Source organism: Podarcis vaucheri, assembly GCF_965113315.1.
Source record: "Podarcis vaucheri genome assembly, chromosome: 1".
NCBI classification, from domain to species: domain Eukaryota; kingdom Metazoa; phylum Chordata; class Lepidosauria; order Squamata; family Lacertidae; genus Podarcis; species Podarcis vaucheri.
In genome coordinates this window covers 51,899,827-51,927,299 of record NC_138759.1, presented here as the reverse complement: position 1 = coordinate 51,927,299, position 27,473 = coordinate 51,899,827, and the positions used below count along the sequence as shown (strand labels likewise).

Below are 27,473 nucleotides of genomic sequence, written 5' to 3'. Positions count from 1 at the left end.
CAGCCTTGCTCTGGAGCAGGAGGGGTAACCTTTGACCCTCCAGCTGTTGCCGAACTAGAACTCTCATTGGCCCTAGAAAGCATAGCCAGGGATGATGGAAATTGATAAAAATCCTTTGTCTTTTAAACCCTCTAAAACTACCGGTAAATTCTGTTGATCTCTCACAATAGTCTGTGCAGTATGCTGACAGTAGTGGATTTTTCTCCCTCATTTCCTTGGAAAGAGATTCTGCTGTGACAGACTTATATGCAAACTTTGTCTTATAATTACTTTGATAACACTATTACAGGACCTAATAATGCCACCCACAACATGCAGGGTTCATTCACATGCTCATCTTCCAATGTGATTTACTGCATCACCAGCCAGTGATGCCCTTGGGCATTCAACATAGGACAAACAGGCCAGTCTCTATGTAGCCATGGAACAAATGAAGTTCAAAGGGAGACTTGCTGAATTACAATAGATAAGAATTTCAATGCTATCACTTGTGGATTGAACCAAGCCAAAGGATTTTTAGCACATTATATGTATTAATTGGCTTACCAATGCTAGGATGTCTGTGCCATCAAGAATTGTTTTGTGAATTATTGCTGTTAAGTATGTAATTGTACTTTTCTGCATTTCATTTCCTCTGACCTCACTTTTTACAATATCCTTTCCCCCCCCCCAAAAAAAGTGTATATATACTTACAACTCAGAATAAAACTTCATGCATATGATGAACGCTCTGTCACAAGAGACTAGGGCCCTGCGGGACCTGACATCTTTCCGCAGGGCCTGCAAGACAGAGCTGTTCCACCAGGCCTTTGGTCAGGGTTGACTCCCTCCTCTGGCAATCTGCACAGAATTTTGCTTAACGGTTGCCATCAATTTGATTTTAATTAATTTTTATAATGGAATGTTTTTAGAATGTTGTATTATTTGATTATTTGATTGTTGTTAGCCGCCCTGAGCCCGGCTTCGGCTGGGGAGGGTGGGATATAAATAAAATTTATTATTATTATTATATTATGAAAATGGACTGTAGTGCCCAAAGGCTTGCCTCATAAGAAATGTGTTTGTCTTTAAGGTGCCAGAAGACATTTCACTGGTTTTTCCACAAAAGACAGGTAACATGGCCAGGTATCTGGGTGTTGTTGTTGTTGTTGTTGTTCTTTTCTAAACACATAACTCTCTTAATATTTAATGAGTCAGTTCAATTTTTCATCTTTCATAAATATTTACACTGCATCCTAAAGTTGAAATAAGGACACTTGAAATGGAACATAGAGGGCGAGTCTTTTAAAAGAGGCCCCATGGAACATGTGTACTCTGTATCCACGGGGCCTCTTTTAAAGGACTCACCCTGTACAACAAAATGTTGCCTTGTATCTGCAGACTGACAGGAATGCTTCCATCCTTCCAGCCACTGCTGGAAGAGAAGACGTGTAATGCTGTTCAGAGTTTGCAGGAAGGGACAGAAAAAAGAGAAAAGTCTTAAGACGCTATTTCCCCCCCCCCCAGCCTACCTGCCTGAAACCTTAAGTCTTAAGGCGCTATTCCCCCCCAAAACCTACCTGCCTGAAACCTTTTCCCATGCTATTTATAATGTTCAAAGGTCTCAGGTTCAGCACTGACATCCAGCTCTGAACCTAAACACATTATTGATGCATAAAGGTAAAGCTTCCGAAGAGTGTGAAAAGAAAATATTTCTTCCTTCCTGAAACTTCCCATACAGAGTGTGGGTGGGCAGCTTTGAACTCCATGGAACACAGCCTCAGCTTCCTAATTCCTCTCTCCAGGATACTGTGCATCAGGACCAGGGAACATGCAGCTCTACAGATGCTGGACTCCAACTTAATAATAATCCCTAACAATTGGTCCTGCTAGCTGGGACTGATAGGAGTTCCAACAACGTATGGAAGGTCACAGGTTCTCTGTCCCTGCTTTAAGATCTCAGGCCAAATAAGTCTTCTTGCTCAATTTCCCTTCTCCCCCGTACCAAACTGACACCCCCAACAGTTGTCCTCAGTATTTTGTAGAAACAGATTAGCACGGGTCCTTATCAGCCTGCTTTGGTTATTTATTTATTTACACACTGTTATACTTCCACATAGCTGGGTGAGTCTGCTTTGGATGTAGGATCCGCTATCTTCTCTGTGGGTGGCATCCATTTGCTTCAAAACCAATAAAAACAGGGCCACCCAGGTTCAGCGCACCAGGTCTTTCATTATATGTTTGCACTTTATTATACTCCGCTTTTCCTCCAAGAATCTCAGAGTGGCTTACACATGATTCCCAGGTGGTTTCCCATCAAAGCACTGCTCAGGGCAAGATCCTTCCCCCTTCAGTACAGCGGCTCAGCTGTAATATTCTGTCTACAAACAATTGTCTAGATTAAAATCCATCTTAAAAACAAACAAACCCACAATCACCTTGGGAGTTAGCAGAAATGAGCCAAGTGTGCTTGCTCAGAAAGGTTAGTTCCTGGTCTTCTGGTATGCAAAACTGAGGCAATGGTTGTGTTGAATTACAAGGAAGGGTGGCAGCAAGGGAGGCAGTGGCCCTGATCCAACTAAAGTGTGTTGCAGACACCGATGATCAGCTAATTGTTGGCACAGGGGAAATCGCTTCCTTGCACAGCACTGAATATCACACAGGCTGCTGAACCTCTGTGCCTACTCAAGCCTTTTTTTTATCCCAGCATGCATTTTAAATTTATTATAGTTTCAAATTATTTGTATTGCTTCTCTTGTATTTCTGTAAACTGCTTAGAGGCTATTGCAGTTAAGTGGTATATCAATTATTAAAATAAATAAATAGATGGATAAATGAAATAGAATGAATGAAATAGACCTGTGCACAGGGCTTCCCCACTCTCACCCACCAGCTGATTGTTGGCAGCAGACAAGTGTTGTGCACACTTCACAGGCAAAGTGACATCTAGTGATTATTAGGTGGGTAGATCCACTTGTCAAACTTGGCCTGGGGGTGGGTGGGGGTGGGCAAGGGGAGATGGCCTGTTGGCCAGATCCAGACCCCTATTCTAATGCTACATCCACTTGTGGCATTATTTTTAACATAATTATAAGACTGCAGTTCTGTGCGCATTTACTTGGAAGTAAATCTCATTGAACAAAGTGAGACTTCTTTTTCAATATGATCTTTGTTGTATTTTTTAATATAAAAAAAGGAACAATACAAATATTAGAAAGTATGAAAAAATACTGCTGTCTAAAGAAAATAAAATCAATGAGACTTCTGGGTGTGCATCAGCTTAAGTTTGAAGGAACATACAGTATGTTTTATGCTTTCAAATATGAAGCAAAGGCAAATTAGTATGACAAAAATCCCAATTAGTCCATGGCAAAGCATTCCCTTTAGCTGTTGATTTATATATCCTTCTCAAGCTGGTGAAGTAACTGATGTCTCAGGGTTTATGAATAGGATGTAAAAGGAAACATCTATATATATATATATATATATATATATATATATATATATATATATATATATTTGACAATTTGCTGTTACTGAATGACCATTGACAATGGATGGGAATCCATAGGTCTCTGAAAAGAAGACAATGAGAGCAATGAATAATCCGGAACAGCAGCATAGACTATTCCAGAAAAAGTAGCTTGTAAACTGCATCCAATGTGTGCCTTTTAATTTACTCAAATGAGGTTTGACTGTGAATACAATTAGAGCTGAAATAATGAATTGATTAATTTGGCTTTTTAATCAATTGCAGCATCAATAATAGATTAAAATATGCCTGATGCAATTTGCATTTGATTGTTCTTTCCCTCTCTCATTTGGCAGCTCTTGATTGCTCTTTCCTTCCTGGCAGAGTACTGCCATTTGTCCATCATTTTGCTTTCCTAATAATGAATCTGTGCTGGAAGTCCTTTTCCTTTTGACATTGACAAAATGCATGAAAGATTGCTGCTAATTTAAAATTATTATACATGTAAAAAAATAATCCTAGGTGACTTCTGCATGTTTTAAGGTACAGAATGAAATGAAACTTAATTTTAATGAGCTACCAAACTATGTGTGCTTAGGATCCCTGGCCACACATAAAAAATTTGCATACATATGCAGGGAGTGTACAGATGGTTTGGTGAATGTATACAAGCCAGAAAGAGGGTTTCAGGCTGATATCCCTGCCTAATGGGCACATGATTTAGTTAGTGGTCAATAACCTGAAGTATAGGAAGGGGCTGCCAGCAACACAATCTCACAGTACAACAGCCACCTAAGAGAAGCATAGAAAAGCTTCCATCTTCATGAGAACCAGAGTACTGAGCTACATAATCAGAAACATTTGATGCAATTCTTAACTTGACCATATAGCTTCAGACTGTAGGATGAGGAATCACATTCGAGTGGTTCCTGCCTAAAATCTGTAATGTTATTTATTTAATAAAGAACATTATACCTCGATTGTAAGAAAATACACCTTCAAAATTGTTTATAAAAAGAATAAAACAATGGAATTACCAGTGAAAAAGTTAAAAATAGCTATTTAAAACATTGCAAAAACAATAAGTAGCAAATGTTGTATTTGAGATACCATTCTTGTCACACCTTCCTAACATGCCCCCCCCCATGCATGGGATTTCTTAAATGGGGAAACATTCATATATGAATCCATGCTAGCTTGGAACTTTCCATGATTCCCAGCTTTTTATGCACTACTGAACCATGTCCACGAGTGTCGTCCAGCAGGAGAATAAACAATGTCACAAATGTAGCACACTACATTCATGGATTTCTTTCCCTTTTGGGGATTTATCTCCCAACCTCTACTTTCCCATTAGCTGTTTCCAAGTGCCAGGGGTGCCAACCTGAATAAAATATTGGGGGGGGTGTCCCTAGGTAAACCCCACCAGCATAATCAATCACATGACACAGTGCACTCACACCATTTGAATGGCAATGCCGATCAATTTTTTTGGGGGGGAGAGGGCGAAGACCCCCTCGGCCCTTAGGAGTTGGCTCCTATGCTAACTTCTACCGGGGCTCGAGTATAGTTTAGGCCAAACTTGTTTGTGCACTTGAGCTGCCAGTGGTTATGGCCGTGGCACTCTGCACACGCTCAGATAAACTACGTATTTTCTTTTCCCCCTGAGGATGCTTCCCGGCGGCACTTAAAGAAGCAATCACCCTCCTATACTGCATCTCTCTTCCTACGATTTAAAGAACAAATAAATCGGGCGCCAGGGCCAAATTCTGGTGCAATCAGGGCCAGATTAAGGTTTAATTAGGCCCAAAGCTACTGAAGGTAATGGGCCCCTTTATATGTACAGCTGTCCTTTGTCAACAACAAATTGCCGCTGTTTTTTGTGTTGAATATATGCTATATGGTGATTTATGGACCTAATAGGTATCTAAAGCCATTTGCACATAACAAAAAGGAGCCTACACAACACAAAACACTGTTGCTGTAAATAGGTTTTATTTGTTTTCTATCTTATATTTCGGAAATGTACATCGTTTTTTCCCCTTTAATTTTTTTTTTGGGGGGGGCTCTAAGAGAGTGCGGCCCTAAGCTATAGCTTTGTTTAGGTTATACGTAAACATAAGGCCGCGGGGAGAGCTCTTTCTCGGTGCAGCTGCAGACCATTTCGTGGCGCCTCCTTCCGGCGAGAGGAAAGAGAAAGCGCCCAGCCGAGGGAGGCTGCCTGCTCGCTTGCCAGCCACACGGTTCCCACTCCGAAGCCACGCCGGAACCCGACTAATTTCCCGCGTAAAGCTCTTCTCGGTTCCCTCCTTCCTTCCTTCCTTTACCCCCCCCCTCAGGTTATGAAACCGGCGAGGAGGCGGCTCCTTCTTCCCGCGCCTTTTGTCCACCCACTCCTCAGCCGCCTCGTTAGCAAGGAGCGTGCGGTCAAGGGAGTTCAGGTGAGGGGGCGCCCTTGGCTACCGCTTTCCCTTTGCACCCCTTGCAACTTGTGGCGGAAGCTCCCGCGCTCGGGAGGCGCTTTTCCCCCCTCGGAGGATACACAGCCCTCCCCTTCGCTTGCATTCCCTGCTTCTCGCTATCTGACGCCAAGGACCTCCTTCTTTGCTTCAGGCTCCGCCTTGCTGCCCCCAACCTTATTTCAAAGTTCCCTCACGCCTGAAAGGCGGTGGGCTTTTTCCGTTTTGGTCCAGGGCGGGGAGGGCGGGCGGGTCTATTTAGGCAGCCTTGTACTATTTGGCCCGCCTCTGGTATGCTAATAATATTCAACTTACATAAAACGGAAAGTTGTTTCACGTGCTGTATTTGAGGGAGAGAGAGGAGGAGTAGCCCCCCTGCAGTATTTCCTTCTACGATGGTTTCTTGAATTTATTCCTTTCTTTTCTGATCATTGCACTTAGCTATTGCTCCAGACTGGTGAAAATATTTTATGTGTTAAGATCAGTGGTGTAGTATTTCAGGGTTGCAGGGGTCGAAGACCCGTTAATTTTTTTTGCATGCAGGAAGGTCCCTGTCTCCAGCGTCCTACAGCTGCCCCGTCAGCATGAAAGGGGAGCTTTTTAGCCACTGAATAATGCCCCAAAGTATCATCATTGTTATTATTATTAAGGACACTGACAGCACAAGGTGTTAAACAGGGATTTTGTTCTGAGGGTCTCATATTCAAATACACACTGCCACACACTAGCTATGCCACAACTCCTTCTACTTATCTATCTTGATAATAAACATGTGGTAACATAAGTTGCTTTGTCATTAAATATCATATGGCCATTAGGAAACTATTATAAATGTATTTGGAAAGAGCAGGAAGTGGCATAATTTGTCTAGAAACCATTGGCTACATTTGCTTCCAGTGCCTTTTGAATACAGGTTGACCCAGGACCGCTAACAGATGGGTAAAAGGAGTAGGATTTGGGGGACCCAAGACCAGCAGGAAACCCGCTCCCAATTTTTCACTTTCATTTTTTATAAAAAAGTAAACCACTTGACCATTCCTGAAGAAAGTTAGGGCACAAAACATGGAGGTAGCTTCAATGCTTTGGCACTCCGCAGGCAGTACCATTGTTAAGGACTGTCCCTAAGCAATCAGACGAATGAATGATGACCTCCTCCTCCCCACTTGGGACTTGGGAGAAGCCCCTCAGAGCAGCAGGGGGGAAAAACAGGAGAAGCTGGATTGAGGATACTGGAGTATGTTTGTCAAAGTGTTTTTGCTATTTCACATTATTTCACCCCCCAGGCATGTTGCCTTTACAGAATAATATATAGTCAGTTCGTTTTAGTATGCTTTATTCAAAATTAAATGAGGTTTTATTCCTGCTGAGAATAATTGATATGAACGCAGTCCCACCCCACTCTGATTTTTCATCTCCCCCTGCTTACAACCACTACCGGTCTGCTTCTCATTACTGGGCTGTTGTTTATTTACCCTAGCATTTGGCATCTGAGATGTGTGTGTGTTTCAAGTTACCAACCTTTTCCTGTGACTATTTGTTTGACCTGTTTTTAACACTGAATTTTAAATTGTTGTAACCCACTCTGGGAGCTGTTGATGAAGGGCAGGTAATAAATTTAATAATAATTCAAAAAAATAATAATTGTGAAATGCAACTGTAGAATAATTAAACAGCTTTTGACTGCTTCAAGTTAAAATATCTATAGACTGTACACAAGAATATTATTTTATGGAGGTTGATTGCATGGTTTAACTGCGCTGCATAATGACGTACTTTATCTGTTCCGAATCTCTGTCTTGTCTGGATTAAGCTTCAGTCTGTTTTGCCCTCATCCAGTCAATTACTAACGTCTGATGTTTCAGAGATTGAACAACTTCAATTATGGCAATTTCATGGCAATTCATTGTTTTCTGATATTCCTTGCTCTTATCCTCTTAAGATCAAGGGAAGGGAGAATAATACCTATACAGTACTAAGCGAGCAATCCTTAGTTTCTGGGGAAAAATGAAATTGACTGAGGGGGTTGTTGGATCCTGCAGAAAGGAAAGTCAGTGTGGTATAGTGGTTAAGAGCGGTGGACTCATAATCTGGTGAACCAGATTATCTCTTCCTGCTCCTCCACATTCAGCTGCTGGGTGACCTTGGGCTAGTCACACTTCCTCAGAACCACCTCAGAACTTTTGCATGCTATCTGGAGTTCCATGATGGAAGAAAACTAGGATATAAATGTAAAAAGAGAATGCATAATAAGAAAGTATTGGTGAGGATTTATGAAATGGTGGGGCTTGAAATCTCATGTTACATTTGCTGTTTACTTCCATTTTAAGCTACTTTAAAAATGTATGCTACTTTTCTTAAGAATCTAAAGAGTTCTTCTATGACTATATCCCCCACTCTGTTGGTCTTTCTCAGTGATTTACCAGAATGGCCCCTGGGAAGCAGTCAAGGGACAAGAAACTACAAAAGTCTCCTGAGTGTCCATCAGAAAAAGAGGCAAAAACAACTGGGAAAAGGAAGCGAGACACCAGAGAGCTGGAAAATGAGCCATATGCAAATAAATTACTTGTGAAAAAAGCCCCCAAGATTCTGGAGAAAATGGGTAAGGCCTTAAAACATACATTTCTCATATGTGTCAATGTAATGCTAATGCAATTTGATTCTGTTGGTATTGTTTGTTCTGATAGTTGCTATTGCTAACAGACCATGGGTACATGTAATTTGATCTCTTCATATTTAATCTTTTCCCCTGTCATTTTTCCTGCAAGCCTTTTGCTTCTCTCTAGGCCAAAATAGTAATAATGAAATCAGCTCTAAATGCAGTTTGTTTTGGTGGTTTGCCACTTAACTAACAAAGGTAATTTAATCCCCACATAGTAAAATTGGGAGAGTTTTAAAAGTTTGCTTTGTACAGCAATGTGAAGCAGAAATCAAATTCTTTGTCGCTTCATGTGGGGCTGCTCAGTTGTAACACTTTTTGAGTTCTGGTAATTATTTAATTTGGTCCTGCAAACTTCATTATATTTCAGATATATGCATGTTTTACAATTGCATTCCTGCTATTTGGAATTTACCACTGGGCCCTGAGTCATGTGTGCTCCAGGGTCAGAGAAATGAATGGTGCTTCAGTGCTGGAAGGAGAAGCTGTTCCTTTCCATACAACAGTGAATGAATGATTTACACTCCCTTTCCTTATTTGAACTAGTAATGCATTGATGTGAACACAAAGACAAGTACAGGAACATTTGGTCAACTTTCCTTGAGACTTATTTATCCCATTCAGCAGTCCAGTATATTTTGCCTTTCCAATTTATCTGGTAAAAGCACTTTAATCTATCTTTTCCATATCTCCCTTTATGGACTTATTTTAACACTTCACTTAGTTTTTGTTTGAATGTTATTTTACGAGTGTTGTTCAAAAAACTGCACTGGCTTTAAAAAGAAGATGAAGCTTTGTACAACCCGAAAAATGTTAGAAAATAAAGCCTCTTAAAGAAATAATCTTCATGATATAAGCAGGTCCAAATATAACTCTCTGTGTTAAAAGTCTTTTGACATTAGAAGTCTCTCAATAGTGCAGATAAGGCTAGAAGTGTAAAAGCATTGGACACATGCATGTTCAAAATTGGGCTGTACTGCTCTCACTAGATTCTTTAGGAAACAGGATTAGGGTTAAGGCAATACTGACAGGAGCACAAGCAGAAGTGGTATCCAAGGTTATGGTCCAAGTAATCAGGGCCTAAAACAAGAAGCCTAGCGAGAGGCAAGCTCGGGATAGTCTGAGGTCATCTTCAAATTTAATCCATGGGCAAACAAAGGCATGGCAGGTGACAGGTCTGAGGTCAGGCTTAGGCTAGTCAGTCAGCCAAATCTGTCACAGTTCTGGCACAAAAGCATTGTTCCAGCAGTTCTTCCAGCCAAGTATGGGGTTTTTTTTTGAGCTGGAAGTGCTGGACTCACACCCTAAATCCAGATGACTCCTATCAGCTGCCTTCATCCAGAAGTCTCATCGGCCCCTGTGGAGTGCTTGTCTGCAGACAGGCCCTTCTATTGAGGTGGATCTTGTCTAGCATTTAGGTGCCATCTCTTCTCCAGACTCAGGACTTTGCACACACAACCCCAGAAGCTGAACTCACTTGTGGTGTGGATGGCCTCACCTCAGCATGAGTCTGATCCCAGGCTTGTAGTAGTGCTGGGGTCTACAGGTTGTCCTCTGATGAGGAGTCTCCCAGCTGAGGAATGACAGAGACCCAATATTGTATGTGGCAATAATGAGACTGCATCTTTTGAAATCTGAGTCTGCCCCATTCATGCGGTGGAAAGGGCCAGTAGAGTGTGGAATGTTTAAACCCTTTTCAGGCACTCTCATGCTCCACTGTTTAAAGCAGAGCTTTCCACTTTCCATGTTGGTGACACACTTTTTAGGCATGCATCAACTTGCAACACAGTAATTCAGCTTTACTAGGAAACCAGAGGTTAAACCCTTTCCGGGAAGAGTGCAGGAAGTGTTCACGCGACACACCTACAAAGTGCACACTACGGTGTCACAGCACACAGTTTGGAAATCTCTGGTTTAAAGTAAGACTGACTATAAGAAAAGTACTTGCCAGGGATGGGGGAGCACTCAACACCTCTGTTTGTGCCCCCTTTTATGTATGCTACTATGACATTTTATGTCATGCTACTATTACCAGGCCAGTTAAAATCAGTGGGGAGTTTTGCTGTTATTTGAATGGGGGTTGCATCCTTAATATTCTCACCTTTTGGTTGACTAAGGAAACACTTTTGTTTTATTATGGACCCTTCCTTGCAAAAATACATGTTTCAAGAGTTTCATTTGATCTGCTTCTACCTCATGATGAGGACTGTTGTCGTCTGACTCCTAAGAAATTGCAATATGCCGTATTCCTTTGCTTTGGGGGTGATTAGATATGTTGCAGTCAGATTCTGTGTTGCTGTAGATGCCTCTGGTAATTAAACACAAAACACAGAACCAATGTTCGAAAACAAATCCCAAGCTGAGTTGCTCAGCAAAATTCTCCCTGGACAACAGTGTTTTTAGACTTTTCCATGAAGAGTCAGCAGGTTTGTTTGTTGAGAACAGCCTGCCAATAGCTCTGCACATTTTCTGTAGGCTACAGAACAAACCTGGAATATTCTGTTTCTGCAGGAACTCCGGGGGGCTTGGCTGGGGTTTATGTACTCATTCTTTTGGAAGTATCTGGAATATTGTGCTTTTATCCTAAACTGGGCCGATATTTATTTTCTTCCACTGTGCTTTAAGAATGATGTCTCCAGCTACCTTAGTTTTTAGCTCATTTTTAACCTGGTAGAGCTATACTGACTGCTAACCTATTTCAGTTCAGAAAGGGGGCAAAATACAGCCTCTGTTTTTTTCAGGCCTGTTGCAGCCATTGTTATTTCCTTGCATAGTCTTCTCATTGCCCTCTGCTATTTTGGTGTTTTTTTTTGCTTAACACCCAGCCAACTGAAGAGTTGGAGTAGCTCAGAAACTTAAACCACTCAACATTATACGCCCACCTAACCAGTGGTTGCCAAAGTTTGCTGCTCCTAGTCTAGTGTAGTGAGAGTTAACCTGCAATGCTATTCATACTTAACCAGAGAGTAAGCCTCATTGAGCCCAGTGGAGTACTTTGCATGTAGTAGTTTAGCATTAAATGTGTAAGAAGCTGGAATCAGTCCAACCCAAACTTGGGCTTGTATACGCCCTACCTCCTTCAACATGTTCAGCAAGAGACTTCAGCAGTGTTTTATTTTGCTTTCACAGAATCCTGGCTTGTTATTACAATTAAACCAGAGACTGCAGTTTAAAATAGGCTCTGGTTAATTTAACAAGCCAGCCTTATCACTCATGATTTGAAGTGGCTTGTTTTGAAAACTGATTAGAATTTGTTTTAAAGTATTTTTTTTTGTTTCATTGCACCTGGCTCCAGTTTGGGGTATGTGTCCATTTTTTTTTATAAAAAAAACCTGAAATCTGTCCTAAGTGAGCATGTAAGTAGGTAGTAATATAACTTTTGCTTTTGTCTGGCAGGAGAAGCTTTCCATGGATCCATGGTCAGAAAAACAGGAGTGTTCTTCCATCAGCGAGAGACACAGAAGAACATTGTCCATTATCTACATCAGAATATGCTGGGTGGTGCTATTGGGACACAGCTCAGAAAGGTAGGTGTTTTTCCTTACAAACTGGCCGAACACCTGAGGTTCCTGCAGTTTCTATTTCTATCTAAATGCATACTCTGCATAGTAGTGTGGAGGAGAAAAGAGTTACAGTTCTTTTATTATTGGCTGTTTGACCCATGTTTATGTTCCCTCCTCTATAGTATGCATAATGCAGCCATGTGTAGATCTTTCCTTTTTAAAAATCCACCTGACTGCATGACACTCTGGTTGCATTTGCACATAATGCTAAATGATGGTTTAGCTAGAATGAGCTTGAGAAAGACTGACTCTCCATCCACCTCCTCCTGTGCAATTGGGAGAGGGATACTGGCAGAGTATAGTTCCACTTTTAAAGTATATTGGCTTAGCATTATTTTTGAACCAGGAATCCTGGTTTAAAACAAAACTCTAGTAAGTTTCATAACAAGTCAACTCGAAACCATGGATTATGAAGCTGGCCTGTTTTGATAGGCTAACTGGAGTTTCTATAAAAACAACATCCTTGGTCCAATTGTAACTAAGCTGGGATTCTTTAAAAGCTAAAGTAAATCCTGCTGATTTAGCCATGCAGGAGGCGGTGAGGAGAAGGGGGGAGTTTGTGACTGTAGTGCTTTGCTCAGGCTCATAGCATTAAGGCTATGATGAGATGCAACGCTAAACCATGGCTATCTACAAACTTTTCCTTTGCTCCACCACATCAAATGTAAGCCTTTAATTCTGGAAATGCATAGTACCATTTCTTTTCACTCTTGCCCCTGTATGGACAGGATAATAATTTCTCATTGTCGTGTTGCTTATCTTCTCACCATATTCCTTTTCCCCTTATCATTTCTGGAGAAAACCCAGCTGGGGAGGGGAACAATTTAAAGTAGAAAAAACGAGTAGATAAAGAGTTCCACAGCTCCTCTTGTTGTACCTCTGGTGAAGCTTGCATCATCTAGATGCAGAAATGCATGTTGACAACATTATGACATCATTATGACATCAGCTGATTGACAGCTCATTGACTCACCTATCAAAGTTAGCCTGCAGGGTGTGGGGAGATGAAGATCTGGCCAAAAAGCTTCCTGATCCACACCTGATCTACAGGTTGTTTTTTGTTAAAAAAGAAAATTAGAGGGAAGATACATATGGATGCATGTAGTGTAGTATGGTCCACAGTTGAACCTGTTAGCAGTATACAGTAGTTGGAAGAGTAGCACAGACTTGAGTTTATGGGAATTGCAGGGCTTATCTCTCTCTCTCTCTCTCTCTCTCTCTCTCTCTCATTGTCTTTGTAACAGTGTCTTCAGGTGCCCTTTGTACGTTCCCTCTATTCGTACCGCCTGTTCCGCACAGCAAGTCCCTTTGACAGGAGGGTTACATGCTTGGAATGGCACCCAACACACCCCAGCACAGTTGCTGTGGGCTCCAAAGGTGGAGACATCATCCTTTGGGACTATGAAATGCTTAATAAAAGCTGCTTCATAAAAGGGGTAAGTCATTGTGAAGATCGAATGCAGTGTCTATGCAAGCTCTGTGTTAGAGCGGTATGTAGATTAATGATGAAGGCTTCTAGTTAGAACTCCATTGCACTGGATAAATCTGTGTTGTAATTTCCCAGCTTTCTATGCAAGGGAATGATCTGGCTATATATTTGAGTTAGATAATTTTTACTCTGAAATAGAAAATACATACATATTTGGAGAGGTTTTTTATTTGTCTTAACTCTTTACTTCAGCTTCATGCTTTGTTAGATGTGAAAGTACTTCATTGAGTTGAAGGAATGAGGTCCCCGCAAATGAAATAATATTTTCCATCGGCCTTGCTTTGAATTGTTAATAATTCCTTGGCAAAATACACTTGTGTTTATCTGTGGAGTGAACTTCATCTTTTCTAAAGGGTGAGCAAACCCAGAGGCAGAAAATAGCTTCCTTGAGAATTCCAAGTCTTCTCCAAGGATACTGAGCTGCTATAATTTGTATATCTGTCTGTATTCAAGCAAATATTTTTTAAAATAATATCGTCTTAGGCATTCCAAAGAAAAGCTCACAAAAGCCTAAGACGAATACTCTGGGCAGAAACATGACATTGGACTTTCCTTTGCACCTTTATCAAACAAAAATAAGGGCGAGTATTATGGCAACAATGAATATGGAAGTTTCAGAGTTCCCAAGCTGTTGTTTATCATCCAGAACAGCTTTCCTGGCATCACCTCCATGTTGCATTTTATCCTCCCAAATCCTCACAAGAAGGTAATAATTCAGCCCTGAAATTGAGCTCCTGAAACTCTTCATATATAGTACCCTCCCGCCATTGGGACATTACTTGTCTGCAGTCTTATCCTTTATCCCTTTCCCTGCTCCCACCTCTGGTACCCTTAGGTTCAGTCCTTTAGCAACTGTTCACAGAACAACCCATTCTTGTAAAGAGGTTGAGTAGGTGACTTTCAACAGTTTAGTTCATGGTGGCAACCTTGAGAAGAAGCTGAGCCAAGCCACTCAAGATGTAGACGGTGCCAGGAGTTCTGCAGGCTTGCTCTTCAACATGGCAGTTATTTAACAGAAATGGTATTGGCCAGAGGAAACTTCTCCTCTATGAGGATATTTGTTCAGCTTGGCTAATGCCACATAAAGATGAATGCTGCCTTGTACTGGTGTTAGATGAGATAACAAGAGGGACTTTCCTTCTTCCTCATCTCTGAGTGGCTTTCTGTTTTTATTCATCCCGTTCATTATAGATGAGAACTGGAGGGGCCATCACAGGAATGAAGTTTAACCCTTTTAACCCTAGTGAGCTGTACACTTCATCAGTTGCTGGAACTACTGCCCTGCGGGATTTTAATGGAAATACAATTCGAGTCTTCACCAGTACCGACAACTGGGAGTAAGATGTGATAAAAGTTTTTCCCACCTCTCACTGCTTCTAGTATTAGAAGGCAACAAAACAGAGGAAGTGGTGCAATTTCGGCATGGGTCGGCCCTCACCCTGGTCTTACCAGAGTTATTCACTCAGAGTGTGAATGATTTGCTCTTCTTGAATCGCTACTATTTGCTTTAATCATGTACTTTATCTTCTAGCCCCCTGAAACTGGGCCTTAAGGCAGGTTACATAAGTAAAAAAACAATGTGGAGCAAAACAGTGTACAATTTGATATCGCTATGGAAAACATAGTGAATCATTTTGCAGAAGCCTATCTCTTTGCCTAAAGGGTTCTTTCTCATTTGGCAGAGATATATTTCCCAAATATGCATCAGATTGAATTTATGGCCTTAAGTGTACATGATCTGTCTGTAAATGTGACATATACCTGCGCAATAACAAACATACTGTAATGAATAGATAGATAAAGAGCCATAACAGAACAAATTTGTGTTGGAAATGTGGTAGGGGATTGGTAGTTTGGGAACTCCCCTGTGCACGTGACAAAGGAGTGGAAATTATTTTATTGTGTTCCTAAGCTTGTTTGAATTATATTTACAAATGAAACATACACATTCAATATTACAATTTACATTTATTCTGGGCCACCAGTGTTTCGGACTATGAGCAAACACAAAAAAGAGCCTTGTAGCACCTTTAAGAAGTGCATCTGATGAAGTGGGCTCTTCACAAACTTTCTTGCCGCAATAGGTCTGTTGAATATTGTGGCATCCACCTGTGTTGCCAGCTGTGAATAAGCGATGCTGTTAACAGAGATCTCTAGGCTGCTTTTTATTTTGACACTTGAGGAAAGCCTTCAATGACAATAGACTGAGATACATTAGGATTTATTTTCTTCTTCTTTTTCATCCTTATTTTGTCAGCATCTTGTGATACCATATCCCTTGTTTTTGGGTTCATTTTGAATGCTTACCAGTTTCACATTTTTTGTTCTTAAGCTATCTTAGGATCTTTTGAAACTTCATTGAGCACTTTATTTGATGTTACTTTGTCCTGATACTGATATTAACACCAGCTTTGGGAAGAATGTGTGAATAAACTTTTATCTGTGTCGACCTGAATGTAGGTTTGGTTGCATGAGTGTTTTATTTTCCTCCTAATTCAGGCATCAGGAATCTGATTCTCACAGTAGTTATCTGAAGCATATATCAGAAGCAAAACAGACACATGCTTGGATATCCTCATGTAATATTTTTATACTCCTCCACAGATGGAGGTCCTTGTGTAAAGGAATAAATGTGACATAAGTTTTTGTGTGAAGTCTTCACATTTTGATGCAGCAAAGCGAAGATTGATGGAGTTAGATTAGTTTTCCTCTACGCTATGGAATCTCCAGAAGATCCAATGGTTGTTGAGAAGTAAAATAAACAATGCACTGGATGCAGCTGCAGAGAGGTTGTGAACGAATACCTTCCTAGAAATATATAATGGACAATTTCAGTGCTGAGGTTCAATAGGATGGAATAGTAAAGGTAAAGGGACCCCTGACCATTAGATCCAGTCATGGCCGACTCTGGGGTTATGGCGCTCATCTCACTTTACTGGCCGAGGGAGCCGGCGTACAGCTTCCGGGTCATGTGGCCAGCATGACTAAGCTGCTTCTGGCGAACCAGAGCAGCGCACGGAAACGCCATTTACCTTCCCACCAGAGTGGTACCTATTTATCTACTTGCACTTTGACACGCTTTCGAACTGCTAGGTTGGCAGGAGCAGGGACCAACCAACGGGAGTTCACCCCGTCATGGGGATTCGAACTGCCAACCTTCTGATCAGCAAGCCCTAGTGTTCAATTTATTCTTGGTTTTTCAATTGTGTGGAGGGATATCAAGTTGCAGTTGCCACATTCACATCCTTTAGTTGGAACAAGAGGAACCTTAATGTAGCTGAAGAGAACTTTTTAATATGTGGGAAGTTGCCTGGCTTTATCATAAAGGTGCAGAACTTATTTGCGTTTTCTATACACAGTTGGGAATATTTAGTACTATACTTGTTTAAAGACAGAGGTTGTGTGTCGTGACTTGAGACATAATGTTATATGTTGTCCTCAGAATTATCCTAGCTCTGCAAAATTCTTTGTTTGCTCTATGTTTAAATAGGTACTGGAAGTGTTAAAGAATGTAAGAGTAGAAAGTCAATACTAATAGTTCCGCAAGAAGGAGCTTGATAAACCAGTCTACTAGCACACAGATGGCTTAATGTTTCTCTCTTAGTGTTTTTTTTAAATTGCTTGGTGCTTTTGAAGAGGATATTGTATAGCTTCTCAACATTTTTGAAGTGGAACTTCTGAAAGAAATTTGCATGCAACATCTGAGAAGTTAACTAGTTCAGAGCTAGTACTGTACAAGGTGCAATGTTCAGCATTAAGTAGGTAGGTGTGAATTCACCTAGAGCCTGAACTCAGTGCATTTCTGCCAGGTTGTGCTGACTGCCTATTCCCACCCTTCCTCAGTAACTTAGGCATATTCCTCTCCTCTTCCCATCTGTGTTCCAGAAAGGCCCAGGAGACTCTCTTGGAGGCATGAAATTCAGCCCATTTGAGTCGGCAAATCTTTATGTGGCTTCAGGGGATGGCACCCTTAGTCTACAGCACCTTGAGGGCCGACCAGCGCAAGTGATCTCCCGCACCCCAGTCTGTGATCATGAATTCCATGATGTTTGGTGAGGAGTCAGAACGGCAGTGTCGTTGTTCAGCTCATAAATTTCCTTTACCCTTCCTTTGAATGTGCCAGGACAGATTATTAGCATTTGCTTGGGCTGTTTCCCTGGGCCTATTGGAGGCAATACGTTTCTGATCATGTGGATTGGAATACGATTACTGTTGTGCATAATAGCAAATGGAAGTAGTTTGGCTTTTTCGTGGGCATGAGCACTTGAGTAGTGTTTTGCTTGATGGAGTGTTGAGATGCTGGAAATCCCTCTTTCCTTGGGTGCATAGCATACCCTGTATAGCACACCTGACACATAGAGAAGGCAAACAACTTTTTCAGTAGGAATTCTACAAACTGCAGCACTCTAACCATGTCACGCATGCTCAAAGAAGAGTGAACAAGACAGGTTCTGGGGTTTTATTTTTACACTGCCTAATTGTCCCGAACTGAGCAAGTGTGACTGTGCATCAGAGCCAATAAGGTCTGCTTTCATATAGCAGGAACATTTATCAGCTGCTTGTCTCCCATTAAAACAAAGTAATACAGGAAGGGAAACTTTTTGAAGATATAAATTGCACCTCATGTTTGGGAGTTAGTATTGGGAGGTAGCATGCAATATGCTCAAAGAAAGAGGAATGTATAGAATTCTAATGCTTGTTTAGATCTGGGTTTCTTTTTCAAGCATTCTGGAGGTTCACTGGAAGGCATGTGAAAGATAAGAAGCAATCTCATCTGCCACAGAAAGTGTGACTTGGCTCTCACACTTGCAGGGCGAACCCTACCATTGGGCAGAATATGTTGGCAGATGTTTTAGGGCAGTAGTAGAAGGCCGTTGCTCTACTTTCTGAGCTCCTAAACTATTTCCCTATAAGAGCAGTGTGTGCCACAAGGTCTGCCTTCTGCCCCTATTTCCTGCCCCCTAAGCTAGCCTGTTGCTCTGAAGTGTGGTGGATGCTGTCGCACCCCCAGTGCTGAAAATAAGAGTCATCTGCCAGTCTGCTCAGCTTCTGTATCCATGGAATGGGAGTGTGTGTGTGATGGTAGTGAGCCATCTTGACCTATACATTAGGCAGTGAAGTGTCTTGGGCTAGCTTTGGGTTCCTGTGTTTCATGACGTCCAAACTTATCTACCCCTTTTCCAACACTTAAAATTAGTGTTCATTTCAAATACTTAGAACTGATGCGATACACATTGTGAATGTTTTAAAGAGTGTGCTTGGTTTTTCCAAGTGATGCCTGTTGGGTTTGTTACACTACTTGATAAATAATCCAACACTGATCCCACATCAGAATGCCACTAGGGTTCAGTTCAGCGCAGCTGTGATTCCATTATTTATATAAATACTGTTTTTGCATTCTGCTAAGAACAGAGAACCACCTTAGTTGTACATCTAGGGGGTGAACATTCTGAATTTGTACTTCTTTCTTTTTTAGTTTCTGGTACTGCAGTGTTGATGTATCTGCAACTTGCCGGACTGTGGCGACAGGTGATAATGTGGGCAACGTAGTTCTGCTCAGTACTGAGGGCGAAAAGGTTAGTGTGCCCCTCCTCTTTGCCTTACAGCCTGCTTTGATCAGACATACATAGGTTTTTGGTATTTTTAACATCTGCCTAATGTTGCCCTGACTTAGAATATATATCATGGATGATTTTGGACTCCTATCAGTCCCAGCCAGCAAGGCCACTGATCAAGGATTACGGGAGTTGTAGTATTACAACATCTGGAGAACCAAAAGTTCCCTTTACTACAGAGATCATATTCCCCAGGAGGAGAACCTGGAAGTTCCTTATTTAGATTAATCTTTGATCTCTGGTAGAGTTTTGGAATTGTCTTTATTAGGCTGATTTAGAAATACAAGCATATATTCTCCTGTCTTCCATATCATTATTTTTTTTAAAGAGGTTTTACCATCTCCTAGAAAAGTATGTTTGATGTCTAAATCTCTTGCTCTGTAGTTGTAATGCATTTCGGCTTTTGTTTTATCCACTGCAGGTATGGAACCTGAAACTGCACAAAAAGAAAGTAACTCACGTGGAATTCAATTCTCACTGTGATTGGCTCTTAGCTACAGCCTCTGTGGATCAGACAGTAAAGATATGGGATCTGAGAAACATTAAGGACAAGTCAAGTTCTCTTCATGTACTTCCACATGATAAACCCGTTAATGCAGGTAAGAAAGCAAAGTGGCTCATGGCTTATACTCTGCCACCTAACCATTCTTGGCTTGTGCGTGCTTCAGGTCAGTGCCACATGCCTTTGTCTTTCAACCTTGCATTCATTGTACCAGCTGTTGGCCTTGTAAAGGTCAATGCCAGTCCTGCTGCCTCACAGGATTGTTTGGATAAAATGAGATACAGTGGTACCTCAGGTTAAGAACTTAATTCGTTCTTAACTTGAAACTGTTCTTAACCTGAGGTACCCCTTTAGCTAATGGGGCCTCCTGCTGCTGCCACACGATTTCTGTTCTCATCCTGAAGCAAAGTTCTTAACTCAAGGTAGTATTTCTGGGTTAGTGGAGTCTGTAACCTGAAGCGTCTGTAACCCGAGGTACTACTGTACAAGCACATTATAAGGTGCCTTCAAACCTTGGCCTAAGTTGTGAAGGAAATTGGAAGATATGTGGAAAAAAACAAACACTAGTCCTATTCCTGTCATAGTTTCACATGTCTTGTCAAAAAGATGAAGTGTGTCTATACTGAGTGTGTCTATAGACTTGCTAAAATTTAAATCAAAGTTTTAATAGTAATGTTAGCCCTACAGGATAAAAACAACGACAGAGAAGAATAGAGGTGGTGGCTTAGTTATTATTTTCCATGTTAAAAATATATATTATGCAACACTTATTCTTAATCTTAATCTTATTCTTAATCTTATTCTTAATGTCTGAATTGTGTTCATAAATAAAGTGTAACAAGAATTGTTTACCATCTCTTTAATGCACATCTTTCAGCCAAATTCCAAATCATAGTAATAATTTCCCTATCCTTCAACATAGGAGGTCTTTGATTAGGCCATTTACTTGCAATCAGTATTTGGGCATCTGAAAAAGATTCCAAATAAAACTTGAGATGTTTAGGCCACACTATGTATTTCAAATATCCAAGTGCAATATTCAAGATTTATATTAAATGTTACTTCAAAATCACTGAATTCTAAACCAGTCCCTGCCTCCCCAAATTCTGCAATTGTCATTTCACATTTTCAGTCTTGTTTAAAAAGTGTGTGGTAAAGCTAAAAGTGAAGTCAGTGTGAATTTATTTAATTAAGTCCAAGGAAACTGAATTTAGAGACCGATAACCTACTGAAATCAGTGGTACTTAAGGATTTATGCAGATAGTTTGGTTGATTTTGGTGGAAATTCAGCATTTTGTTCTCTGATAAGATTGCGTATTACATTCTAGTTATGTCTCTAACTGGTGCTGTTTAGGACATATTCAAATGTTGCTCTTATTTGTTTTAGAAGAGACATCACTCAACAATTACACATTTATTATAATTCTTCTACAGGACTAATAATAGTAATAATATGCATAGTGAGATAGTAATCATAGCTGCAAATATAATATATAAATATAATATTTCATTGATAATTTATTTTGTTATTGTTATAAATTTACATACATTTATACATATTCCTGTTTTCTCCCCCTCCTCCCCAGCATATTTCAGCCCAACGGATGGGGCTAAGCTACTGAGTACTGACCAGTACAATGAAATCCGGGTCTATTCCTCTTCTGATTGGTCCAAACCCCAGCATCTGATTTCACACCCCCATCGGCAGTTCCAGCACCTTACACCCATCAAGGTGAAGAAATAGGAGTGTTGACTTGGAAGCGTGACCCATTTGATGCAGAGAGCAGAGAGTTAAGAAGAAAAGCATCCTACAACTCCTGTATGGAAAATTGCTGGGAGCCTTATGGACAGGCTCTTTCTATATGTATAGATTCAAGTATAGGATATTGAGGAGAGTGGTTCATTCTGCTTCTGATTATGAATCTATATAAATAAGCATTCCAGTATACAACCTTAGACTGGAATCTACAGTGACAGCAACCATTATTGGTGGCAGGGTTGGGCAGAAGGAATCCTAGGGCAGTGGCACTTAGTTGTAATCAGAACATCTCCCTAGATTTGTACACAAGTTCCAAGTGGTAGGGTTAGTAAGAACCTATGGAAATTATGTTGCTACATTATGATACCTTGAAAGGTCTGCAGTTTGTTTACTCCCATGTGAGGGGTACGAGCTGAATCTGGATGACCCACAGAACGCCAGCACTTGATAAGCACTTGATAAGACTGTTGTTGTCATCGTCATCGTCATCCTAGTCCTCTGTAACACATATCAGTTTAGCACTGACCTAGCTTAACCATCTCTTCTTTATTTTAGGCAACATGGCATCCTCGCTATGACCTCATTGTGGTGGGTCGTTACCCAGACCCTAGGTTCCCAAGCTACACAGTGGGCGAGTTGAGAACCATTGACATATTTGATGGAAACAGTGGGGAGATGGTGTGCCAACTGCACGATCCAAATGCATCTGGAATTATCTCGGTAAGTGTAGATAGCATGTCCAAAGAGCTACTGTGCCCCAGCCCCCCAAAAGTGAGAGGGTTAGGGAAATAATAATTTCTTTTCTTATATGGTGCAACTGATTGATGGGTTTGCTTGTGACAAATGTTTGCCTCCAATACAGCGCTTCTCCTTAAGAATAGCTCACACAGCTCTTTTTTAAGGACAGACATATTCACAGCAGGAGTTCACTTGGGTGGGGAGGCCCTGTGTTACCACTTTTTGGTAGGACCACTAGTGCCTAATGGAGAGATATCCTCTGAAACCTGGACTGCTCTGTTGTACTGGATGTGGCCATGGCTTCACACATTTTAGCTTGTCTTGGTAGCCAGCACCTGTGGTTTCCATTACTCTGACCTTCCTCTGTGTCTCACTTCTGACCCCATGTTGCACCTGGGAGATCTTTGGCAGCAACAAGACTTCTTGCTGCTACTGAATCATCCAAAGCATGGTGTAAGGTCAGAGATGAGACCCCTTCCCCACCCCAGAGTTTTCTGTACATGTGGGATGACTTAGGTATGGTCAGTCGGTGGAGAATCTTAATCTCAGGGTGGTGGGTTCAAGCCCTATGTTTGGCAAAAGATTCCTGCATTGCAGGGGCTTGGAACAGATGACCTTGGTGGTCCCTTCCAACTCTACAATTCTATGATTGTGTGTCTATGCATTTGATGTGTCTCTCTTGACCAGCAAGAAGTGTGAGAGCTGTCAGAGTTTCTACATTGTGTGGAGACCTCAGGGAGGAAGAGGCACCTTCCACTTTCTGCAGGGTCAAGATCATCAGAATCAGTTTTTTGTCGTTGCCACTGATGAATGTGTTTGTGAACTGTAGCAGAGACATTTGTATTTTTTAGGTTTTCTTAGCTGTTCTTTTTTTAAAGAGCTGCTGAACTAGCCATTTGCAATGTTGCAAATTCCAGCCTTTCCACTGAATGCCTGGACAGACTACTGTAATAGCCCCACCCTTTCCTCCAGAGGCATGCCTTTCGTTTCTTAAACTCTAGAAATGAGGAGATGCACAGCTGTCTCCAAACTTCAATAAACAAAGTTCATGTCAATTCATTTGGTGTGTGGGCTGTGGGAAAGAATACCTGAGTTGTTTATTTCCACACCAGATGTTCAGAATTGAAATCAGAGCCCTGATTTTTTTTTAAAAAATCCATCTTAATTGTGCGCCCATGCAGTTTCTGAGGCAGAGATTCATTTCCATTCTTGTGGTGGAAGAAACGTTTTATCTCCTGTTGCCAGAGCTGCCTCTTCCTAAGCCAGATTTCATGAGAGCCACTTACTGAGGCTCCTGGTTAGATCTGTCAGTTAATTTTCTGCAGGAGGCTTTAAAAAATCTTTTTAATCCTTTGCTTCTTGTCACCATACGCATCTCGTGATAGACTGATAGGTGGGAGATGGAGAGACCTTCTATTCAAAGCTCTGCTGATTTGTGCAAAACTCTTTCCACATCCAGTGCTGGGCATTTCTCTGTCCAGAATGTTCTGGTGTTTTTTATTTGATTGATGATGTTAAGTGAACAACCGACGTGGTTACAATGCATTATTGTGTTTACATTTGCAGCTCAATAAGTTTAACCCTATGGGAGACACCCTGGCTTCTGGAATGGGTGAGTGGTTGGTTTAATCTTACACATTTGATAATGGACCACTGTTCTCACCAGATAAAAGCAATCAGGCACTCTCCAGATAAAAGCATGCTGACAATGGGGTGGGATTTTGTGGCTATACCTATAACACTTTCTAGATGTTCATTTGGGACATTTTTATCCTACCTTTCCTCAACAACTACAAAAGTTGTATTTTAAGACTGTTTACATACACAGAAGAATGAGTGGTGCTTTAACAATAAAAGCACAAGAGCGAGTGGTGCAGAACCTTTCCCATGCCTTACCTTCCAGCCACCTTCTTGGCTTTGTTACCAGAAGCAAGCCAGAAACAGAGAAAATATGAGGTTGAGGAGAGTTCATCACCCCATTCCTGTGGGATCCTTTTGCTGCTAAAGATACCAGTCCCTGCTTAGCATGTGAACGGGCCAGTTTTGTGTCTTTCCACATGCAATCTCTTGCTGTCACAGTCACACCTACCGTATTTTTCCATGTATAAGATGCCCCCCATGTATAAGACGACCCCTATTTTTTTTTAACCCAAAATTAAGCAATTAAAATAAAAAAATCCCTTCCAGTAGCACCTTAAAGACCAACTAAGTTAGTTCTTGGTATGAGCTTTCGTGTGCATGCACACTTCTTCAGATACACACTTAATTAAGAAATTAAGTTATTTAGCTTTTTTGGGGGGTGGGGGAGGTCACTCCTGCCAATCGTTCGCCCGCCTGCCCGCCACTGCCGATCGCTTGCCACAGTCACTGCCGATCACACACCTCACTGCAGCCGCCAATTGTCTGCCTGCTCGCAGCCGCCAACAGCCCACCCGCCCACTTGCTGTAGCCGCCAATTGCCTACCCGCCTCGCCACAGCCACTGATTGCCTGCCCAATTGCTGCAGCTAATCGCCAGCAGGCCTTGCCACAACCACCAATCACCGCTGCCAATCTCCTGCTTGCTGCTGCCATTAATCACATGTCCCCCCTCTGCATTCATTATCTATGTATAAGCTGACACCCAATTTTTGCCTTTTTTAAAAAACAACAAAAAGCATCGTCTTATACACGGAAAAATACGGTATTTTGACCCTTGACTACTTTGTTCTTTAGCTTAGAAATGATAGGGTGGAACAGTCTATTGAAAGGAGAGTACTGCTGCCATCTAGTGGCCTTTTAGGCAGTAATGCAAAAGACAGAAGGCCCATAATAAATTAGCCTTGGCAGTTATATGGATTCTTTAAGTAAATTTACCTAGCACCTGGGACAAATAAACCTTTTAGCAGTACCAGTATACCAGTGCCTTTGTCTGTACCAAGGATTGTGGACTGAACCTGTACACTTTTGCTAGTTTCCAGCAGTCTGCTTCATATCTTAAGTGGACCCTTCCTTGCTTGGAGTTAATTTGGCAACATCATAAAGGCATGCAAGAGAGCAAGGGACAGGGGAGAAACACCAGGTGATAAGTAAATGGCGTATCAGGATTCCTTGGCGAGAAGAAAGGAGGCGTGGGGGGAATCTTGGGTGGGAGGCAGCAACCTGAGTGACAGGCAGATTGCTGTTAGGAGCAGTAAATCTGTGTGATTAATGGGTTGCAGTTAGTTTTGTTATTTTCTACGATTCAGTCAGGCTATAGCTTCATTGTCTTCTGGTGTTTTTGCAGTACGTTTTTAGCTGAGTGCACAGTGTGATTGGTGATGATGACTAGTGACTGAGTGGGAGATACTGTGGGAGTTAGTGTGTGGATTGTGTGTGTGAGCGGGTGGATGTGTGAGAATAGAATGGAATGAGTGATACTGAATGAGCAGCAGATGTATGATTTGAGTGGATGTAAGACAGAATTCGGATGTAATGTGTGTGTGTCATTGAGATGAATGCTGTATATTGTGAGTCAAGGAAGGGGGAAGGGATAATTGATTCTTAAGATGCTTTTATAATTTGCCACTTTGTGTGTTTGTTTTGGGGGATTTTATTGTATTGTATTTTAATGTTGTTTCTCAGTTTCCTTGTCTGCTCTCTCTCGCTCTCCATATAAATACTACACATAATTGCAGGGGCACATACACACACACAATTTTATAAACCACTAAGAAACTGTCTTAAGTGTTAAAGAGGTTTATAAAGTGTTAAGAGGTGTTTGAAAATATGAAATAAAAAAAATACTCAGGCATACCTGTCTCACTTACAGGTACTGTTAAGTGTTGGGAAAGATGAATTACTGATATACCCGATTATTAGCTACTACTTTGGATTCTGTTCCTGTAATGAGACTTTGTAGATCTAACATCAAAAGCCAATCACTCCATTAAACCTTAGTAGCTGGGAAGTAAACAGGTCTGGCAGACAATGTCTGAGCTCTTGGGTGTATTATTATCATCATCATTTAAAATATGTACTTGGGTAACAATAGTACATAGAGAGTCTCTGTTTTCAAGTCAGATATTTCTTCATACAGGCCAGTCACATTCAGAGTGAGACATTACTGTTACAGGCAATAGGGGTTTGGCGGGAAAGAAAGTGGGAAGAGAGATGGGGGTAAGAGGAGAGATAGTAAAGTTTCATTCTTTTGCATAGTATATGAGCAAAGCATTTGTATCAGCATCATGTGAACAATTCCTTTATTTTCGCTGGTGATGGTCAGAGCTCTTAGAATGTACTTTTTATTTTGCTTTCCAAAGCAGAATTCCTAAAATTGTCACTTTTTTTTCTGGCAGGTTTTAATATTCTGGTCTGGAGTCGGGAGGAAATGGTAACCCAGAATCAGGAGTGTCTCATGCAGTCCATGACAGAGCAGGGAATGAGATGCAGACGCTTATCTCGACTGGGGACACAGAACCAAAGACAATCAACCACAGGAGCAAGCAAACTTAAAACTAAACTATTTAGTCTTGAATTAGAGAGCACCAAAACAAAGGGCAAAGAGCATAAATTACAAGAGAAGAAGAAGAGAGGAAAATATTCAGAGGACTGATCAGGCAAGCATATGTGGTGTTCATTTAGAGCAAAGCCTGTGCAGGCATGGTAGGCAATGGTGGCTTCAGAGAGAAGCAAGCCCTTACCCTAACCCAGCTTCTCTGGATCATGGATGTTATGTTGCTGGATCACGGGTGGTATGTTTCAAAATCCTTTATTAAGAGCAAAGAGTGGGTCCACGCTCAATACTCACATGCATTTGACCCAATTAAAGGAGCACCATATTTGTGCACACTTGCAGATTTTTAACTGTCTGGGACATGGCACAATGCAGAGAACGGGGCTATGCTGACAGTTCAGTTTGCATTTTCAGAACACACTATTTCCCCTTCCAGTGTATTGAGCAACCTGGGTTTGTCTTCCCATGCCAGTTCAAAATGTGAGAATTTCCTTTCTCAAGGGTTCTTTCCCAGCACTGCTTCCTCAAAACAGGTATGTTGTGAGGCAACTGTTAAGCTAGAAGCACTTATTTGATTGATAAACTGCTTGTGGCCTAGGTATAGAAGTACAGACTTCGTGGAGAGGCTGTTTGAGACTAAGGCAGGTGGCTTGGGTTTCATATTGCAGCAGTTGCTATTGGGATTTTGTTTTGTTCACCTCATTTACAAAATTGAGATATATTCAATAAAGTTTTGTATGGAACATTTTTTTTGGTAATGCCTGAGAA

At 41.2% G+C, this 27,473-nt stretch overlaps 1 protein-coding gene across 3 annotated transcripts; it reads left to right on the top strand.

Moving 5' to 3' along the window:
* The first annotated feature begins 5,667 nt into the window (after positions 1-5,667).
* On the top strand, positions 5,668-27,448 carry DDB2 (damage specific DNA binding protein 2). Of its 3 annotated transcripts, none has more exons than XM_082225391.1 (11): positions 5,668-5,892; positions 8,323-8,509; positions 11,963-12,093; positions 13,374-13,565; positions 14,810-14,955; positions 19,095-19,194; positions 19,655-19,832; positions 21,322-21,467; positions 22,050-22,214; positions 23,799-23,844; positions 26,548-27,448. In XM_082225391.1, the coding sequence occupies exons 2-11, from the start codon at positions 8,335-8,337 to the stop codon at positions 26,802-26,804; spliced, it is 1,536 nt and encodes a 511-aa protein (XP_082081517.1). In that variant the 5' UTR covers positions 5,668-5,892; positions 8,323-8,334; the 3' UTR covers positions 26,805-27,448. The 3 variants fall into 3 exon arrangements, with proteins under 3 accessions (XP_082081517.1, XP_082081515.1, XP_082081516.1); XM_082225389.1 differs by lacking the exon at positions 14,810-14,955 and adding an exon at positions 17,504-17,670 and having other exon boundaries at positions 5,672-5,892; XM_082225390.1 differs by lacking the exons at positions 5,668-5,892; positions 14,810-14,955 and adding exons at positions 6,072-6,201; positions 17,504-17,670.
* The last annotated feature ends 25 nt before the right edge of the window (positions 27,449-27,473 follow it).

Excerpts from the sequence above, each read along its gene's own strand:
- DDB2 (XM_082225389.1), top strand. The coding sequence starts at position 8,335 with ATGGCCCCTGGGAAGCAGTCAAGGGACAAGAAACTACAAAAGTCTCCT. Across the intron at positions 12,094-13,373 it reads TTGGGACACAGCTCAGAAAG|TGTCTTCAGGTGCCCTTTGT; the intron begins GTAGGTGTTTTT and ends TCTTTGTAACAG. Across the intron at positions 22,215-23,798 it reads ATGCATCTGGAATTATCTCG|CTCAATAAGTTTAACCCTAT; the intron begins GTAAGTGTAGAT and ends TTACATTTGCAG.